Genomic DNA, 21,776 nt, shown 5'->3' with positions numbered 1-21,776 from the left:
AAGGCTAATGGTGGTTATGTTTAGGGTAGTAGCTACCTATTCTGTAACTCGTCACACCCCACCACCATCAGCCCCAGGCCATGACATCCCAGACCGCCTGGCTCCCAGTCCACAGTCCAAGAGACCCAGCCCAGGTAATGGCCTGGTTTCACAAGGTCACCTGCCTGGAAGTTGTCTGAGGTTTTAGTAGCCTAATTGCACAATTTCATCAGAGCTTGTGTATATCTGATCTGTAATTATATGGTCTCCACGCAATGAGGGTAATACAGGACAGGCTGAGAGTATGTAGGCATATGTGTCCTCTCCTTCCCCACACCCCAATCCCGACCCCCAAACAGGTGTACCGGGCCGAGTAAGGCAATCCTCTCCTTACTCAATAAACCTGGACATTTTGGGTCTCTTTTCATTTACAAACCTTATTATCTCACTAATCTTATTATGGAGAACATTTTAAAGATCTCAAGTTGCTTCTATTAGGATTTTGAGGTTCATCCTGTTCTTTTGAGTGTTATTGCTGCATGAGTGATTGCAAGCCATGTTCAGCAGAAACTCTCCCAATGGCCAAAAGGACTAGATTTCAAATCAGAGTCCAGATATCATTTCTTGCACAACAAAAGCTGGATCAGAAACCAGCAAATCTCTAAATGTTCTCTCTTGAATTATTAAAATGTGATAAGACTAACTTTATTCATCCTAGTGTTATGTTCACTATATAGCCTACCCTGTGAGTTTGTGTGTTCCTTTTGACTCACCGTATATCCTGAAGGGACACTTTCGCTAAACAGAGTTGTTATGCCATCTCACGAACATGACGACGTAAGAGTTGTAGTTAATAAACCTGCACAGTTTTAAAGAACAAAGTTTGTATTTTCTACACAACATTGGCGACTATGATGGCTGATCCTGCACCTGTCATCCCCATCATCTTTCTGCTTCCTCCAGACCATTTTTCTGCCTCACCCTCAGAATGATCCAGTTTCTATAATCGTCTTTTTTGCAATCAAGGATCAGATCAGATTTATTTGGCTGGTTTTAAACCATTTTTAAAAAAAATAAACAGATAGGATCCTTTTGATCCAGATACCACACTATCACGATCACAGAATCCAGATTTTCAGAGTTTGGGGAACAGGCCTCAGGAAAATAGAGAAGAGTAAACTACATTAATAAAAGTACCTAGATTAAACAATTATAGAGCCTGCACATCACTTTCGAAATCCATCCTGAATCCACCCTTCCAGTGAGATTACGATAATGCTGATTTTCAACATCAAAACTATTCTTATCACCTTTGAAAAAAACCCACTAAAACAACATTTGACTCTGATTAAAGGTCAGATTGGATTTTCCAGATCCGAATCCCTATCCAGAGGATCAGAATATTTTTGTTTTGAAAAACCCAATTCTAACATTTAATCCTATCCAATTGCCAAAATCCAATCAGTTAACTTTAGAAAAAGTGGGCCCTGGGAGCAATGGGCTCATTTGAAATGTACTGGATACTGTTATTGGCTCCAGGAAATGTGCTCTCCTCCTACACTGCCTCGGAGAGGAGGGACGCCGCATTTTCAACACTTATGAAGAAATCTCAAAATTTTCAACAGAGACAGATAGCTGCTGTTCAAACAACGATGCCAGTGAGCTGGTGAGTCAGCTAACAAGTTTGTAGCTGATTTGAAAGCTCTAGCATAGTCACGTAATTTTGGAGCAATAAAAGACAAGCTAAAAAGAGAACAGCTGATTGAAAAAATATCTAACCCCCGGGTACAAGAAAGACTTACTTGAAGATGCAAATTTAACCCTGGCTAATTCCATCACACTTGCTTTACAAATTGAGTCAGCCACTGAATGTGCAGCTAAAATAGCCAAAACACAAGCTTACCCCACAAACAGCGAAGCTATGACATGTGTGACACCGACTCAACAAATGCAATACAGCTAGCACGGCTCCACCAAGGGTGCCAGCTGAGGCACTGTGAACATTGTGGATCTACCCATCTCGCTACAAGGGCTCCAGATTGCCCTGCTAAGGGCCAAACATTCAGACACTGTAAAAAGTTGAACCATTTTGTGAAGTGGTGCCGCTCCACACCCGCTGACACGTCAGCCCAACCAGTTGGCTATGACAGCCTCAACACACAGGCAGTGATCCATACAGTAGGGCCCCACTCAGTGAACTTTACTATGTACCCTCTCTACTTGGAAGAGAGCTGCGTCTCCACTCTCCTTGGCACCGGTGATAAGGTGTCTTTTCTAAATGCAGCAACATGCAACCAGCTCTTTGCCCGTGACCTTTGCCTGTGACTACAAACAACGGACCCCAGTTCCTGTCGAACCACTTCACCTCTTACCTCGTAGCTAAAGATGTCACACACATCCATCTCGCTGTCTATCACCAGCAGGTGAATCAGTCTCTCAAAATGTTGCTCTCTGGTGACTGCACTATCAAAGACCCTTCTCCTCTACCGCGCAGCTTGTCACTCCACTACAGGAGTCTCCCCCGCCTTACTTATGTTGGAACGTGAGCTTGTGCTGCCCTCAGCCAGACTCCATACACCAAGGGCACTTCCACCTCTCCCACCAGTGGGACCTTTGCACAGAAACACCAACGTGAAATGAAGCAGAGGTTCGACAAGAAGCACAAAGCTCAGACGCCAATCATCAAGGTGTGTGACTGGGTCAGAGCCCGTCGACCCCATTGGGCCAACTAACTCAGCATGTTCTGGTCCTCTCCAAATCAGTTCAGTCATTAACTGGACCGTGATATTTTAGCTGGATCTCGTTGGCACGCCAGTTGTCAACACAGGATTCCTGCTCCCGTGAACACACAGAATGTGGCCACTGCTCCAGTGGTCAGGCAGGACATTCCTGTTGCCATTCCATTTGCTTAGCCTCATCAAATCAAATCAAATTTAAAAAACATGCTTAGCAGATGTTAATGTGAGTGTAGCGAAATGCTTGTGCTTCTAGTTCTGACAGTTCACTAATATCTAACGAGTAATCTAACAGTTCCAAAAACTACCTAATAAACACAAATCTAAAGGGGTGAATGAGAATATTTACATATACATTTGTGGATGAGTGACGGCCGAGTGCCATAGTCAAGGTGCAATAGATGGTATAAAATATAGTATATACATATGATGAGTAATGTAAGATATGTAAACATTATCAAAGTGCCATTGTTTAAAGTGCCATTGTTTAAAGTGCCATTGTTTAAAGTGACAAGTGATCAATTTATTAAAGTGGCCAGTGACTGGGTCTCAATGTAGGCAGCAGCCTCTCCGAGTTAATAATTGCTGTTTGCAGTCTGATGGCCTTGAGATAGAAGCTGTTTTTCAGTCTCTTGGCCCAAGCTTTGATGCACCTGTACTGACCTCACCTTCTGGATGGTAGCAGTGTGAACAGGCAGTGGCTCGGGTGGTTGTTGTCCTTGATGATCTTTTTGGCCTTCCTGTGACATCGGGTGCTGTAGGTGTCATTGGAGGACAGGTAGTTTGCCCCCCGGTGATGTGTTGTGCAGACCGCACCACACTCTGGAAAGCCTTGCGGTTCAGGGCGGTGCAGTTGCCGTACCAGGCTGTGATACAGCCTGACAGAATGCTCTCGATTGTGCATCTGTAAAAGTTTCTCAGGGTTTTGGGTGACAAGCCAAATTTCTTCAGCCTCCTGAGGTTGAAGAGGCGCTGTTGTGCCTTCTTCACCACACTGTCTGTGTGGGTGGACCGTTTCAGTTGTCTGTGATGTGTACGCCGAGGAACTTAAAACTTTCCACCTTCTCCACTGCTGTCCCTTCCATGTGGATAGGGGGTTGCTCCCTCTGCTGTTTCCTGAAGTCCACGATCATCTCCTTTGGTTTGTTGATGTTGAGTAAGAGGTTGCTTTCCTGACACCACAATCCGAGTGCCCTCCCCTCCTCCCTGTAGGCTGTCTCGTCGTTGTTGGTAATCAAGCACAGTACTGTTGTGTCGTCTGCAAACTTGATGATTGAGTTGGAGGCGTGCATGGCCACGCAGTCGTAGGTGAACAGGGAGTACAGGAGGGGGCTGAGCAAGCACCCTTGTGGGTCCCCATTGTTGAGGGTCAGCTAAGTGGAGATGTTGTTTCCTACCTTCACCACCTGGGGTGGTCCGTCAGAAAGTCTATTATGTTGTCTGTGGACCTGTTGGGGCAGTATGCAAACTGAAGTGGGTCTAGGGTGGCCGGTAAGGTGGAGCTGATATGATCCTTGATTAGTCTTTTAAAGCACTTCATGATGACAGAAGTGAGTGCTACAGGGCGGTAGTCATTTAGTTCAGTTATCTTTGCCTTCTTGGGTACAGGAACAATGATGGCCATCTTGAAGCTTTGGGGACAGCAGACTGAGATAGGGAGCGATAGAATATATCCTTAAACACACCAGCTAGCTGGTCTGCGCATGCTCTGAGGATGAGGCTAGGGATGCCATCTGTGCCAGCAGCCTTGCGAGGGTTAACACGTTTAAATGTTTTAATCATGTCGGCCACGGAGAATGAGAGGGAGGGGGCGCAGTCCTTGTTAGCGGGCAGCAACGGTGACACTGTATTATCCTCAAAGTGGGCAAAGAAGGTGTTTAATTTGTCTGGAAGCGTGATGTCGGCATCCGTGACGGGGATGGTTTTCTTTTTGGTGTCCGTGATTTCCTGTAGACCCTACTATATACGTCTCGTGTCTGAGCCATTGAATTGCGACTCCACTTTGTCCCTGTAACAGCATTTCGCTTGTTGATTGCCTTGCGGAGGGAATAACTACACTGTTTATATTCAGCCATATTCCCAGACCTCTTTCCATGGTTAAATGCAGTGGTTTGCGCTTTCAGCTTTGCGCGAATGCCGCCATCCATCCACAGTTTCTGGTTAGGGTAGGTTATAATAGTCACAGATGGTACAACATCTCCAATGCACTTCTTTATAAACTCACTCACCGAGTCAGCGAATAGATTAATGTTGTTCTCTGAGGCTGACCGGAACCTCTCCCAGTCCGCGTGATCAAAACCATCTTCACCCAGCGTTGAATGGTTCTAGTCACTGGTACATCCTGTTTTAGTTTCTGCCTATAAGACGGTAGGAGCAAGATAGTTGGATTTGCCGAAGGGAGGGCATTGTGTGCATCGAGGAAGTTAGAGTAGCAGTGATCAAGTGTATTACCCCCGCTCGTAGTGCAATCAATATGCTGATAGAATTTAGGTAGTGTCACGTTCGTTGAAATGAGCGGACCAAGGCACAGCATGCATAGAGTTCCACATGTTTATTAAAATGAAACTCACCAACAAAAACAACTGACCTAACCAAATAGAGGAATAAAAAGGCTCTCTAAGGTCAGGGCGTGACAGGTAGCCTTGTTCTCAAATTTGCTTTGTTAAAATGATAGCCTTAGGATATATGGTTTCCAGTTTACAGAGTAAAGTTCCTTGAGGGCCGTCTTGGTGTCTGCTTGAGGGGAAATGTACACAGCTGTGACGATAACTGACGAGAATTCTCTTGGGAGGTAATGTGGATGGAATTTGATTGTAATGAATTCTTTGTCGGGTGAGCAGAAGGACTTGAGTTCCTGTATGTGGTTATGATTACACCATAAGTCATTAATCATGAAGCATACACCCCCGCCCTTCCTTTTCCCAGAGAGGTGTTTATCTCTGTCGGCACGATGCATGGAGAAGCCCGGTGGCTGAACTGATTCCGACAACATATCCCGAGAGAGTCACGTTTCCGTGAAACAGAGAATGTTACAGTCTCTGATGTCTCTCTGGAAGGCAACCCTTGCACGAATTTCCTCTACCTTGTTGTCAAGAGACTGGACATTGGCGAGTAGTATACTTGGGAGTAGTGGGTGATGTGCACTTCTACGGAGCCTGACCGGGAAGCAGCTCCGTCTGTCCCTTCTGCGGCGCGTTGTTTTGGGTCGGCTTCTGGGATTAGATCCATTGTCCTGGGTGGTCATCCAAACAGAGGATCCGCTTCGGGAAAGTTGTATTCCTGTTCATTTTCAGGACACTATCTTTCATGCATAGACTTTGGGAGGATGGGGGTAAATGCTATGTCCGCTGTATAGCCTACCCTGTGAGTTTGTTGTGTGTTCCTTTTGACTCACTGTATTGTTATCCTGAAGGGCCACCATACTTTGGCTAAACCTTGTTATGCTAGCTCACGAATGTGAAGATGTTAGAGTTGTGGCTAATAAACCCAAACAGTTTATAAAGAACAAAGTATTTTTCTTTCAACACAACGCCTAGATCAGCAGTCCTACTCTTATGAATATGGGCCTAGAACGATATAAGTATAGCGGCACAGTTGCTCAGACTACAATATATAGTATGTGACACTGAAAAATACATTTTGGCAACCTCCAAACTTCACAATTCAGTATCTCTAAAGTATATGACAAGGTACCATGGTTTATTTGGATTATTGTTCATTTCAACGGTATATTTTGGGATGCTATCGTGTTAGTGCTGGCTTGAATCTCTCGTTCCAAACAAAGAGCAGCCCATTCATCCTAACCAAGATGAATCCTCCTGTCTGGTTGTGTTATGGCCATTTCCCCTCCTGACAACATCAGGCAGCCTGCACAGTTACACACAATGACAGCACGAGGGTAAACACACTAGGCAGCCTGTGAATGTTTATGGAAAGTTTCACGATACAGCATTGCTATCCTATCTTCTGCTCCACAACAGGGGGCTGTGTGCTTGGCCTGCTCCAGACGTGAGCTGGCCTACGTGTGGCTGCAGTGTTTATAAACCTTGGCGCCTCCAACGGATGCCTAGTAGGGCCTGGCTCTATGAATGGAGGACCCAGACACCTCCCCATTCGAGTAAATAGATGCTATCAATGAAAAGACTGAACCCTCTACCTCCTACGCTCACACACACACACACACACACACTTTATGAATGGAACTTGTACCTTTGCCAAATCAAGCTCATTGACCTCTATGGTGCAGTGGTGCAGGAGCAATGTCCTGAATAGACACAGGGAGAGAAACGTGTCAAAAGCAGCCATTGTGTCAGCTAATAACTTTCCTCCCCGTTTGATCAATGTGTACTTCACTCAAATAAAATGACCCATTTTAGAATAAGCTCTACACACACACACCTCAAAACATTCAATCATAAGAAAACAGATGTTCTCAAATTAAATGTGAACTAAAAAATGAAAACATCATCCAAATACAGACGTTTGTGGTTCAATCTTAGTTGAGAACCACATAAAATGAACAAACAGATGTGTATAATTATAGTGATTACAAATAAAATAGTGATAACAATACAGAACATGTTGAAAAGCTTAACTGTTCTTGAGAAATAATTTGAGTCTGTGTTCGATGCATGTTTGCTTGTCTTGATGGTGCACAACCCTGGCAAGAGGCTTCCGAGGCCGAGCAAGCCTCGGCCCACCATTGTATCTGTATCCAAGTAAGCGAAGGTAACAGAACTAAATGACTATCGCCCCGTAGCACTCACTTCATGAAGTACAACAACGATGTGAGAGCCTACAGGGAGGTGAGCCCTGGCGAAATGGTGACAGGAAAATAACCTCACCATCAAAGTCAACTAAAAACGAAGGAGCTGATCGTGGACTATAGGAGAGCACGCCCCCATCCACATCAACGGGGCCGAAGTGGAGTAGGTCTAAAGCTTCAAGTCCCTCTGCGTACATATCACTGACAACCTGAAAGGGTCCCTTCACACAGACAGCTTGGTGAAAATGCAACAGCACCTCGTCAACCTCAGGAGGCAGAAGAAATGTGTCTTGGCCCTCAAGACCCTTACAAACTTATACAGATGCCCCATTGTGAGCATCCTTTCGGGCTGCATCATCGTCTGGTATGGCAATTGCACTGTCTACAACCACACGGCTCTCCAGAGGGTGGTGCGGTCAGCCCAACGCATCACCGGGGTCACACTGCCTGCTCTCCAGGACATCTACAGCACCCAATGTCACAGGAAGGCCAAGATCATCAACAGACCTCAGCCACCCGATCCACAGTCTGTTCACCCCTCTACCATCTAGAAGGTGGAGACAGTACAGGTGCATCAAAGCTGGGACCGAGAGACAGCTTCTATCTCCAGGCCATCAGACTGTTAGTCACCACTAGGCGACCTCTGCCCAGAAGCCTGCCCTGAACATTAATCACGGTTCTAGCCGGCTACCACCCTGTACTCTACCCTGGACCTTAGAGACTGTTGGCCTATGTACAGTCATTGAAAACTGGTCACTTTAATGTTTACATAATGTTTCACTCACTTTGTGTGTATATACTGTATTCTAGTCATGACTAGAAGGGGGGGATGTATTTACTATTCCTAGGTATTACTGTGCTTTTTGAGATAGAAACAAGCATTTCGCTGCACCTAGGAAAACCTCTGAAAATGTGTGTATGCTACCAATAAACGTTGATTTTTTGCCAGAGTATCTATTGCTCAGGCTAGAAAGGAGTAAGTGCGCCATCCAGTGACAATGTACAGTAATGGGCTTGAAGAGCGGACAAAATGTTTGGGTGTGAGGAATACATTTAGTAAAATGAATAAAAATACAGGAAATCTGACTTTAGTTAAAACATTGTTTTACTACATACACATTTCCCTAGCACTTATTTAGGCATAAATAGTTTGTATTGAAAATAAATCTGATAATTTACAACAATAAGAATGAGGTCTGAAATAAAAGGCCATATTTTTGCTTGTTTTACAATGTATTTAGAAGCCCTCTTCTAATGAATTACATCCAAAATGAATGTAACGTTTCTTCAGCCAACAGGCGGGGCGACACATTCAGTAATAGATATTCAACCTGTCATGTCTGATGAAAAAAAACAATCTTAGGAAATGACAAACTTTCACAACTCATCACAAAATGAAATAATGGGAATGGGATCTTAAGATCAATCTAAATCTATTTATGCTTTTAAAGATCAACATAGAATTTCACTTGAAACAATAAAAGTACAAATCTAGGATCCTTTACTGTCGGTCAGTAACGCACCCGGGACTGCTACGACGATTCTGCACATCCAATCCCTCACTAATACAACCGATATCCAAGTAGATATTTTTTTTGTCCATTCAATAAATGCAGCAAAAACATAAAAAGTTTTAGCACTTACTACACCAAACATTGAGCTTTTAAAATAGCTTATTTTAGTCTCACCATCACCACTGAAACACTCTCAGATTATCTTTACATTCACAGTCAAATCCCATTCCAAAAACCACTCCCTCAGACACAATTTTGACCAATATTCAGACAATCTTTCATGACCCTACCAGCACAGATGGACAACTATGGAGTAAAACATTATGATTTCTACAACTATGACATACCACAGCAGATGTCTAGTAAAGGCATATTTCACATTGTAAGTTGCTTCATATCATTTTTCATGTGACTAAAAACAGAAATAAACTGGAATAAAAACAAAATGACATTGCTTTTTAAGCCCTGGTACTGACAGCGCATTCCTAATACAGAGTAAGGTTAGAGTATGACATTGCTTATCTGCTGCAACGTATGGTTAGTTTGTGACAGCCCCGTTTTAAATTGATACGAACGCATGTACATATAATAAAACGATTATAGGACGTACTTATCTGGCAGTCTTTTACTTACAATAGACATCAAACTAGAAGGTTCTCACAAACACTGAAGTTGGAGGGTGCAGAAAATTACATGTATATAATTTTTTTTTTTTGAAAGTTCAAGTTACTCTCCATGTTGCTATGCGCAAGCTGAAAAGACTAGAACGAGTAAAAGTTCAAGAAAAATAACTTTCCGTACAGGATATGTTATTGAGAGTTTTTCCTCTCAGCCAGTCACAGAGAAACATTATGTAAAGAGATGGATCAAAAGATTTACAGTGGGGCAAAAAAGTATTTAGTCAGCCACCAATTGTGCAAGTTCTCCCACTTAAAAAGATGAGGCCTGTAATTTTCATCATAGGTACACTTCAACTATGACAGACAAAATGAGAAGAAGAAAAATCCAGAAAATCACATTGTAGGATCTTTAATGAATTTATTAACAAATTATGGTGGAAAGTAAGTATTTGGTCACCTACAAACAAGCACGATTTCTGGCTCTCACAGACCTGTAACTTCTTCTTTAAGAGGCTCCTCTGTCCTCCACGCGTTACCTGTATTAATGGAACCTGTTTGAACTTGTTATGAGTATAAAAGACACCTGTCCACAACCTCAAACAGTCACACTCCAAACTCCACTATGGCCAACACCATAGAGCTGTCAAAGGACACCAGAAACAAAATTGTAGACCTGCACCAGGCTGGGAAGACTGAATCTGCAATAGGTAAGCAGCTTGGTTTGAAGAAATCAACTGTGGGAGCAATTATTAGGAAATGGAAGACATACAAGACCACTGACAATCTCTCTCGATCTGGGGCTCCACATAAGATCTCACCCCACACGGGGGGACCTAGTGAATGACCTGCAGAGAGCTGGGACCAAAGTAACAAAGCCTACCATCAGCAACACACTACGCCGCCAGGGCCTCAAATTCTGCAGTGCCAGACGTGTCCCACTGCTTAAGCCAGTACATGTCCAGGCCAGTCTGAAGTTTGCTAGAGAGCATTTGGATGATCCAGAAGAAGATTGGGAGAATGTCATATGGTCAGATGAAACCAAAATAGAACGTTTTGGTAAAAACTCAACTCGTCGTGTTTGGAGGACAAAGAATGCTGAGTTGCATCCAAAGAACACCATACCTACTGTGAAGCATGGGGGTGGAAACATCATGCTTTGGGGCTGTTTTTCTGCAAAGGGACCAGGATGACTGATCCATGTAAAGGAAAGAATGAATGGGGCCATGTATCGTGAGATTTTGAGTGAAAACCTCCTTCTATCAGCAAGGGCATTGAAGATGAAACATGGCTGGGTCTTTCATCATGACAATGATCCCAAACACACCGCCCGGGTAACGAAGGAGTGGCTTCGTAAGAAGCATTTCAAGGTCCTGGAGTGCCCTAGCCAGTCTCCAGATCTCAACCCCATAGAAAATCTTTGGAGGGAGTTGAAAGTCCGTGTTGTCCAGCAACAGCCCCAAAACATCACTGCTCTAGAGGAGATCTGCATGGAGGAATGGGCCAAAATACCAGCAACAGTGTGTGAAAACCTTGTGAAGACTTACAGAAAACATTTGACCTCTGTCATTGCCAACAAAGGCTATATAACAAAGTATTGAGAAACTTTAGTTTTTGACCAAACACTTATTTTCCACCACAATTTGCAAATAAATTCATTAGAAATTTTCTGGATTTTTCTGGATTTTCTGGATTTTTTTTCTCATTTTGTCTGTCATAGTTGAAGTGTACCTATGATGAAAATTACAGGCCTCTCATATTTTTAAGTGGAAGAACTTGCACAATTGGTGGCTGACTAAATACTTTTTTGCCCCACTGTAGGTGTTGGACAAAACTCTAGAAGGGAGGGGGGGGGGGGGGGGGTTCTATAAAAATAGAACCAGAACACTACTGCAAGTCCATCACACCAACGTCATATCATTGTACTGTATTATGTCGGAATTTGAAATTTGACATTTTGAACAGGAATAATAGACAACATGTCAAAGTGTCTCTATACCTCTCTGGTCTGACCGACTGAGAACACAACCAACACATGTACTGGGAGACTGACCGTCTCTGAGTACAGATAGAATGAAGTAGAACTGGAGTAGATAGATAGGATTCACCTATGAGGCAGATACGACACCACAGAGAGAAGAAGGGAGGACACACTCTCTTTCCAGGGATTTTACATGACCATGTGACATGAACAGGGAAAACTCTGGGGCGTAGTTGTAGCCTATAACAAAGAATTTTTCCTGGTCAGGTGATGTGGTCAGGAAATCCTCCTGGCCCTAACTGAGGGACACCAGTAGCTGTTGAACTGTGGTAGTTGGAGAGAGGTGGGGGTACTGGGAGTCTCTTCACTCATAGTCCTGGTTGAAAGCGCCCCAGTCCTCCTGGACAGGTTCGGCTTCAGGCGTATAACGGTACTCAGACTGCTGGTTTTCTGCTGTGTACTGGTTTTCAGAGGGGCTGACAAATGTTGGGTTGCTCCCTTTCTTCCCTCTGACACTGGAAATATATAAAACGTGTTACAACAAAGCCATGTTATAGACTAAAATATAAACAGGTATTTTCTGAATACGATAACTTCTGTTTGGACTCCAAACAGAAGTTATCTGGGCATGCGGTGTGGTATACTCCAGTTGGTGTATGTGCATGCAGTTGTTGTTGTTTCTACTGGCTCACGGGGCATGGGAGAGTGGGAATGAGCAAGAGGGATACATACTGGTTCTTATGTTTGGAGCCGCTGATGTGAGCTTGATACTGTTCCACAGAGTTGAGTTCAATGTTGCACACAGTGCATGGATAGCCCTTTACTGTAGAAGCTGGAGACACATATAGGAGGGACTAGTTAGCAAGGAATGCCATTTTAGACATGACACTAACATGCAATGACCCAATACAGCATTGGTATACAAGGTCCTGTACTGTCTTGCTGCTACTGTATATGACCCTCCAGAGACAATTATTTACACTCTATAGAAACTCAAAAAAAAATGTACATAATCATATGCCCATATTCACAAAGTTCTAAATCAAGTGCTTTTCTTTCCACATGGGTGTCAGTGGCTGTTGGGTGTCAGTGGCTGTTGGGTGTCAGTGACTGTCTGGTCTTAGTTTTGCGGGGCCTCCTTCCAAATCTCGTCTATTAGAAGTCTGGAGAACTTCAGTATTGGATTTATTTTGCTTTTCAATGAGAGTGCTGGCTGTTAATGCTCACATTTGATTGGCTCTTATAAATTAGGTATCCTTTAGGGTAGCATTTCCCAAACTCGGTCCTCGGGCCCCCTACGGGTGCATGTTTTGGTTTTTGCCCAAACATTACACAGTGGATTCAAATGATCAAAGCATGTTGATTATTTGGATCAACAGTGTGGTGCTAGGGCAAAAAAACCAAACGTGTACAGAGTTTGGGAAACCCTGCCCAAGGGAGTGTGTTTCCTTGTTTTATGCGTGCCTATTATCTTACTGTGTCAGACAAAGTTTTAGTAGCTTGTTGCAAGTCAGAAATATTTTCTCAAATAACACCTCTATTTGGAGCTCTATAACCATGTGAAATATATACAAATATTTCCATCTAGACTCCAACCCTTTTGATCGTCTTCCTGAGGAGAACTTCCCCAGGCTTTTGAACAGAACGTGAGAAGTTTTAAAGGCCAGGTCCTACCTGGTGCTGTAGACGGCCCATAGGTCTCCATCAGCTTCTGCTGGGTCAGCTGTTTTTTATGCTTCTTGCCTTCGTAGTGCTGCTTGGCCATGAGGGGGTTGTTGAATGAGGCGTGGCAGATGGAACAGAAGTGGTCCTGGTCGTCCTCGGCCGGGCCTGACGATGCCACGCTGCTCGCCTCTTCTAACTGAGTCTTCTTCTTCTTCACTACTGGGGCCAAGGCCTGAGGTAGTGCTACTGGAGAGGTAGAAGGCAGATATGACACATTAATCAGACAGGAAGGAGTTTAAGTAATATTTTTGCACATTTGGAAAATACAGGCATGTGAGATGAAGGAATAACACGGTAGGAGAAAAAGAATGTGTGCAGATGGGGTGGAAAATTTAAAACAGGCTTATTCCATATGTCCATACAATCCATGTAGGCAACCTCTTACCTGGGGGCTGGTGGCCAAAAGTCTTCAGTCTCAGGTTCTTGGTATGCACCTTGCCCTGGTAGTGGGACTCAGCCACCACCGGAGAGGAAAATGTCATATTACATATAAGACAGGCTTTGGAGCGGTCCGTCTCTTCATTACTGTTGGCCTGAATATGGGGGGGCAGCAACCATGAAGAAGACAAAAGGTTAAGGGAGCTCTATCCATGAACACTGTCTCTACTGGGAAGAGAAGTGCTGGATGAAACATTTTCTAGCTGAGAAGTAACTTACGCTGTCTCCCGAAGGCAACTTGAACCTTTTGATGGTGGGCTCCTCTTCTTTGTGGATGCTCATGTAGCGCCTGACTTTGTTGGCATGCTTTTTGCTCTGAAAAGAATGTGAAAATAGAACGAAATAATGAAAACATCAGCTGCTGCTCTGTATACAGGTTGAGAAAACAACCATACAAGAGTCAAAATCAAGTGGGATCACTGACCTGATAATGTGCAAGTTTCTGTGAGTCAGAATTCAGGACAGCACTGCAGACTTTGCACAGGGCATCAGAAAACAGGTCACCATTCTCCTTTATCATCCTGTTTACTGAAAAAGAATGGATGTTAGTGTTAATTAAACAGAAAACACAGAATCACCAAATACTCATATAGATCTATCCATCTGTGGTATATCATTATTTATGATGCTCTATGGCCTGTGATGAGCTCACAGCTAAGGTATAGTATTGCTTTATTCATAGTTGTAGCTAGCTAGTACACTTAGTTTTTAACACTTATGGCCGAGATCCTTTTAACTTGTAAATTCGGATAGCTTGCATCAAGCTGATGTTGGTGCGAGCAAACAGAATAGGAAGTGGAAGGTATCAACAGCCAATCCAATAGGGTCTGGAAACTAAAGTGAGTTTCGATTGGTCAATAACGCGATGTCGCGGAGTATTTGCATTAAGTTCAGCTTTCCCCAACTTTGGTCCGCCCAGTTCACGTCCCTTGCCCATGCTCACATCGCCCAAAGGGCCTCCCGCCCACTTCACTGAAAATGAATGGACTGCAGATGTTTCATCGCTCCCAACGTGCTATGTGGATCTCGTGTCTGCTAGCTGCACGAGAACTCGGCTACTAGCTAGCTACTGATTTAGCAAATTTACTTAAAAGACACAGAAGACGAAAGGTACACACATATAAAAGGCAGTCTTCAGAAGGCCAAGGTGGCTTTGAAAATAGCAAGCCATCTACTAACAAACATTACTCCTTCACTAATGCTTTGCATCGACCTTGGAGCTTGAATCTCAAATGGCTAAATAGCTACCGTTAGCAAGCATAGTGGTATTGTATTACTTGAAAGCTAGCGTTGATTGTTTATGCTCTGCTCACAGCAATAATAAATAAACCATACTAGACCAAAGTGGATGTCAATGATATTGAGCATAGGATAACGCGAGTTTACCCTCCACCGCCCCTGAAGGTAAATATGGAAAATCTCCATTAGGTTCCTCGAGCGCCATGTTTTCTTTCGGCAGCAGCGAGTACATGCGTAATTGTTCTTCTTCTTTGGTGAAGTTTAACGGCAGTTGGCATCCAATATGTTGCATTACCGCCCCCAACTGAACTATGGTATAAATCCATTTCGCTTTGTGATACAAAAGGGGAAACGTAAAAAATACAAACAGTGGCGATTTTTGCATTTTAAATATTGGTGGGGCAAAGAAACAAAAATATTTGGGATGCATGCCAGCAAAGCCACTACACAACACTAAACAATACATTAATTGCACTATAACAGTGACAAACGGTGCCCACAATCTGTTAGGGCCTACATAAAGCTGTCCCAATACCAGTCCCAACACCTTACCACTGCTACATCTGTCCCAGTACCAGTCCCAACACCTTACCACTGCTACATCTTTCTATCAGTGGAGTCTTGTCTGGCAGCGAAACAGTTAATTCCGCCTCATTTACTGCCTTATAAAAAACATAGCTGATATGGCTGACTTGCTTAAACAAATGTAGTTTCTACTGATATGTACAAACTATGGCATAAGGGGACGACAAGCGGATAAAAGGCAATCCGTAATTTCGATTAAGACATTAATGAGCGAGCTAGGAAAACGTAGTCAATATAACAATTTGTTCAGCACTTTTGAAATGTACGACAGAATTCAGAACCTGGGCTGTTCTTACAGTGCTCTCCCTGTACACCAAGTCAGAACCGTATGATAAATAAAGGGGACAAATAAGCAGACAATGAAAGCTCTTACAATATTCAATGATCACATTTCTCTAAAACAGGTTATTGGCTCCATGTGCACCACCAAATCAGAACAGTAGGCAAAATTAAGAAGGGAAAATAGACCAACTTATTAGGGTGGAGCACATGGGCTACGAACAGCTTACTACACAACATACACCTAGTACACTTTATTAGCTACAGTATGCATATCCCCCTGACATATTACATAATTTATGCAGCAGCATACAATACATTTTTGGACTCACCTTCTTGTGCTGTGCTCACTTGAACAGGAAGGTGGCGTGACGGTCCTTCGTAGGCAAATTTTGTCATCAAACTTTGTCATCAAAGTCTGGCATTCTCTGGATTTATGGTGCTTTCAAGACAACTGGGAACTGAAAAAAACAAGGTCGAATCATGATGACGTCCTAGTTCAAATCAAATTGTATTGGTCACATATTGGAACGATGACTGGAACGAATTGCAAAAAATCACTGAAGCTGGAGACTCATATCTCCCTCACCTAACTTTAAGCATCAGCTATCAGAGCAGCTTACTGATTATTGCACCTGTACATAGCCCATCTGTAAATAGCCCATCCAACTACCTCCTCCCCATATTGTTTATTTTTATTTCAATTTCTTTCCTACTTTGCACCCCAGTATCTTTACTTGCACATTCATCTTCTGCACATCTATCACTCCAGTGTTTATTTGCTGAATTGTAATTATTTTGCCACTATGGCCTATTTATTCCCTTACCTCTCTAATCTTACTTCATTTGCACACACTGTATATATACTTTTCTATTGTGTTATTGACTGTATGTTTGTTTATTCCATGTGTAACTCTGTGTTGTTGTTTGTGTCGCACTGCTTTGCTTTATCTTGGCCAAGTCGCAGTTGTAAATGAGAACTTTTTCTCAACTGGCTTACCTGGTTAAATAAAGGTGAAATACATTTTTAAAAATACACGTGATTAGCAGATGTTATTGCGGGTGTAGCGAAATGCTTGTCTAGAACTAACTGAAATCAGATTTCCCAGTTCCAAGTTAACAGTTGTTTTGAGCGTGGAAGAAATCATGCTGGATTGACAGCATGGCCAATGTTGAATGTTTATCCTTTTAAGCTTGGAAAAGAGACCCTTACAACCAGACTTTGGACCACACAGCCACTCCACTGAATTGCAGGCTAGTGATTGTTTTGCAATGCTTGCAGTTGGCCACTGATTCCTTCCAAACCACTCATTGTTGAATTTGCCGTTTCCAACTTGTTGTGTAATGTTTATGTCCAATGGCCAATGAGCACCGATACGTTTTATCTATAATTTCTCTTCATTATTTCTCTTCATATGACAAAGATTTAAAAGGATTTGCCAGTATATTGTTGACTTGATTCATGATGATGACTGCTTGCTAAGATTTTGAAAATATGATCAGTCCAATCAAAGCTACTGTTGATATAACGTGATTTGACGTAATTTTATCTGTGGCCAATGACCTTGAGTCTTATTGGATGGGCACTTCTAATGTCAATCTATAGCAGCACCCAAGTGGCTTGAATTTTTGAGCTCTACCCTTAGACTTGCTGGTGACATAGTGTCCCCATGAGTGACAGAACACTGAGCCAATCATTGTGCAACTAGAGAACATTCCCAACCTCATACACTCCGTATTTTCCACTGGCTGCCCCACCACCACCACCACAGAAAAAGAGACCATGTTTGTATGTGACTTTATTAACTCAATTATTTTAGTTATTACATTGTTTGCAAACTGATATGTGACACGTATTAATGCCAAAATAACATGCAAAACAGTCATGTTATTTTTTCTTTGGTAAAAATGTGAGGCTCAAAACAGGTGGCTCTGCCCCACCTGCCCTGAATGACGGATCGCCACTGAAAACAAATATATATTTAATTACCCTACCAACTAACCTTACAATCATTAAAAACCCACTACCCCATTCCACTACTTTGACCCTATCTGCTCCTGCACCATGTCAACAGCCTGGGAGGAAAGGACACCACCACTCATTACACCCTGTAACTCTTCTGAAGTCAAATCTCGTACACACAAATACTTCCCTGCAACTACCACTACATCTATTTTCTGTGATTTAATTTCCATTTCTGCGGTACAGTTGATAACCATTGCTTAGAAGCCAGCTAACCTTACTGAAGCATATATCACTCATTGGCCTATCCCTCTGTGCTGGCACAGATCTACTACTCACAGGGATCCTCTCACCCTTGACCTTTCCTCCTTTACTTTCTTCACTGCTTTAGCATACGACAGCTTCTGCAATACTCTGAGTCTACCCACCTCAAGCTTTCTCTCTAGCACTGGACACTTCCGAGCCCCAGCAACATGGGCACCCCTACAGTTAACACACACAACTTTATCCACTGAAACTACACAATCCTCTATCCCATGCCTTCTTGCACATTTCCCACATCTTGTAATCTCCCTCCTACAAACTTCTGTGACTTGACCATAAACTTGGCACATGAAACAGCGCAGTGGATTTGGCACAAAAGCTCTAAAAGGATAACTGATATATCCTAGCATGGCTCGGGTTCCAAGCTCTTCACCACACCTTCCACCTCATTCCTCTTCTCCTGACTTTGCTTGAGGACCGGTGGCATCCCGACATAACTCCATCTCATAATCCTCCTGCTGACCTCAGAAACATGTCTTCTCCGGGCACCAACATCTTAACAGCATGAGCAGTGGCCACACACAGAAAAACCGTGTGCATATTCTACCTCAGCTTTCAGACCAGTGCCATGTGTAATTGTGACGACAGAGATACCTTTTAATTATGAGATTGTCTTCAGAGACGCAATATCAGGTGGGATAATTCTAGCCAATGAGAGGGCAGATACACATGTGAACAAGCACAACAGTTCACACTAATTACCACAGCCTATACTCCCCCCCCTAAAACATAAATGTGCTTTTTGGTCTTAATTTAAGGTTAGGAATAGGGTTAGTAGTGTGGTTAAGATTACAGTTAGGTTTAAAATCTAATTTTAAAAAGAGAAATTGCTGAAATAGGCAGGGTTGCTTCCCAACCGAAACATTTTAAAACATTTGGTACATATATTATGCGGCAGACCAGGGGGGTTGGTCAAAACGTTTACACAGAGAGCAGGACTAGCTCAGTTTCAAGGGTGTTTATTTGAATAACAAACCAAAAGAAAATAATAAGTCTCCCCCATGAGACCCTCTCCGGGATACTTTCTTCTGGGCTCCGGGTCTTACTGTATCCTGTGGGGAACAAAAACGGAATTCCCTCCCTTTACCTCCAGAACCATCCCCAGCTATACGTGTGCTGCCCTTCTGGCAGCTTTATGGGACCCGTCCAGCTGGTGAGCAATCAGCCCTTGATTACTCACCAACCACAATCAGCCCCAATTAGTCCTGGCCGGAGAGCCCGTCGAGACCTGGCAAGTCCAGTAGAGGGAGCCATCGCCTCGTGATGTATACTCGGTCTGTCACCAGGGCTCGACCAGTCTCCCCCTGATGGCTGACCTGCTATACGCCACAATTATGACGACATTTTGTGAAGTTTTTGTTCGTTATGGTGTTCGGCGAGGGTTTTGACGGCTGTTCGTGCACACTACATTTTGTTCTGGAGGCCAGCCGAAGTTCGGGAGCCGAAGTATATGCCCCTTCGTCCTTGATTGGTCAACTGTAAGGGTGACGTAAGTTTCTTCTTCTTCAGCCCGAAACTCATAGGTGGCGGCAACACACCCGGTGTAGTCTACCATACAACTTTAAAGAAGAAGAAGACCTAAATTCAGTGTGTATTCAACATGGCGAACAACAACTTCAAGCATAAAGAACAACAACAACTTCAAGCATAAAAAACGACAACAAAACAACTTCAAGCATCGATTGACCGAGGAGGTACAGAAGTACCTTAACCACTACAATTATAGCCATGCATTATATAAAGAACAGCATGTAAATGCCAATTAATGGAGGGTGATTGCGGAAACGCTGGGGTCCGATCCAACCACTTGTTTGAAAAAGTGGGGTATGGTTCGCAACAAGTTTGTCAAGGCAAAGAAAAGAAACAAGGGCCACAGTGGAAATGTTTGTGGAAATGCTCCTACAGAAATGTTGCTGCTGGCTTGTTCAGCACGGGAAGACTGAAAGCAACATGATGTCTTCACCAAAGGATGAGAGGTATGTTGTATTTTCTATTGTAGTCACTGAAAAGAGTAACTATGTTTTGCTAACAATAGCTAGCGCTGGCTAGTGGCATACTCGAAAGCAAGAAAGCAAGACAACTAAACTAAAGACCTTTACAACATTTGATCAAACATTATTTTGTCAAAGAACATCATACGCTTCCCAAATTGGTAAAACCAAAGTCAAAGTTTGGTATAGCTAGGTCCAGCTACTCAAAATGTTGAAAACGTTTGAGCAGAATTGAGTAGCTGTCCAGTCTTGCTCAACTGCTCAAACCTTTGCAAAATGATAAGTCTATTGTAGTGTCGGTTAATAATATTTGATGTTCATCTTACGTTTTGGATGGTTTGGATATGTGTACTAAATAGCCCTTTTTTTCTTTAAGGCACAAACACCAGTGAATGGAGACATCACCTGGTTTTGTTCTCTTCGCCCCAGTATTGCCTGTTCACCAGCCCCAAACACTACTTCTCCAGACACTCTTAATTCCCTCTCCGCAGGGCCCTGGCACCTACAGCTGACTTCATGGATGAACTCTTGCCAAAACTCTGGGAGAAGTTTGATCACCAGCTGCAAGACGAGGAGGATGTGGTCTGAATGACTGGGACTACAATGAAATTAAGTTTGGTTGTTGTTCAGACATCTCAGAAGTCAGACACATTTGTTTCCATAGACACTTGTTTACATGTCTGTTCTTAGCAGACACTTTTGTACTGTGGCTTACTTTCAGAGCCCAGAAGCAAGAATAAAGGTTTATTTATGTGTGCTGAAAAAGCTCTCTTGGCATTTCTTCATCTCAATACAAGGTGTTTCAGTGCATTCTTTGAACATCAAGTGCTGACAATGTACAGAAGAGCTGTGTGCCACAGACTTTAAAGGCTTTCTTCTATTTGTGGTGTACTTCCAACATTACTAAATTACTGAACAGTGACATCAGGTTTCATTTTATTAACAAGATTAAAACTACATTTTAGTACAAAGTACTTTGGTTCATAGTGCACACAAAGAACCGAGTCTGCGTCCATCTAGGGAGGTGTGAGCAGTCGAAACAAAGGACTATTTGGCATGATTGGCTGGCCTTGAGTTGTTGTCCTCTCCTAACCACGTCTTTCTGCAATGGCACAATTCCAGGGGCTGCAAGGATGAGGAGCCATGTGTGGTGTCCAGTTTCCTCTAGACCAAGACTCTTCCTAAAGCTGGCCGCCAGGCCAAACTGAGCAATCAGGACAATGGCCTAGGTCAAGGAGGTGACCAAGAACCTGATGGTCACTGACAGAGCTCTTCTGTGGAGATGGGAGAAACTTCCAGAAAGACAACCATCTCTGCAGCACTCCACCAATCAGGCCTTTATGGTAGAGTGGCCAGACGGAAGCTACACTTCAGTAAAAGTTACATAACAGCCCGCTTGGAGTTTGCCAAAAGGCACCTAAAGGACTCTCAGACCATGAGAAACAAGATTCTCTGGTCTGATGAAACCAAGAGCTCTGTCAGGGTGACCATTGGGTTCTTGGTCACCTCCCTGACCAAGTCCCTTCTCCCCTGACTGCTCAGTTTGGCTGGGCGGCCAGCTCTAGAAAGACTCTTGTGGTTCCAAACTTCTTCCATTTAAGAATGATGGAGGCCATGGTGTTCTTGGAGACCTTCAATGCT

The 21,776-nt window shown here is 43.3% G+C and overlaps 1 protein-coding gene and 1 long non-coding RNA gene across 4 annotated transcripts; one reads left to right on the top strand and one right to left on the bottom strand.

Annotated features, from left to right (window-relative positions):
* Window positions 1-11,303: 11,303 nt before the first annotated feature.
* Window positions 11,304-15,253, bottom strand: znf346 (zinc finger protein 346). Of its 3 annotated transcripts, none has more exons than XM_020484571.2 (7): window positions 15,141-15,253; window positions 14,179-14,282; window positions 13,974-14,069; window positions 13,702-13,849; window positions 13,266-13,502; window positions 12,324-12,423; window positions 11,304-12,106 (listed from the first exon to the last, which is right to left on the bottom strand). In XM_020484571.2, exons 1-7 carry the CDS (start codon window positions 15,223-15,225, stop codon window positions 11,956-11,958), a joined length of 921 nt encoding a protein of 306 aa, XP_020340160.2. In that variant the 5' UTR covers window positions 15,226-15,253; the 3' UTR covers window positions 11,304-11,955. The 3 variants fall into 3 exon arrangements, with proteins under 3 accessions (XP_020340160.2, XP_031682547.1, XP_020340162.1); XM_031826687.1 differs by having other exon boundaries at window positions 13,266-13,499; XM_020484573.2 differs by having other exon boundaries at window positions 14,873-15,221.
* Window positions 15,254-18,909: 3,656 nt separating this feature from the next.
* Window positions 18,910-20,900, top strand: LOC109892140 (uncharacterized). The gene is made up of 2 exons (XR_002255570.2): window positions 18,910-20,120; window positions 20,512-20,900. It is a non-coding gene; the product is annotated as an uncharacterized LOC109892140 (long non-coding RNA).
* Window positions 20,901-21,776: the final 876 nt, after the last annotated feature.

This window comes from Oncorhynchus kisutch, linkage group LG6, assembly GCF_002021735.2.
Source record: "Oncorhynchus kisutch isolate 150728-3 linkage group LG6, Okis_V2, whole genome shotgun sequence".
Classification (NCBI taxonomy): Eukaryota; Metazoa; Chordata; class Actinopteri; order Salmoniformes; family Salmonidae; genus Oncorhynchus; species Oncorhynchus kisutch.
This window is presented reverse-complemented; position numbering and strand designations above follow the sequence as displayed.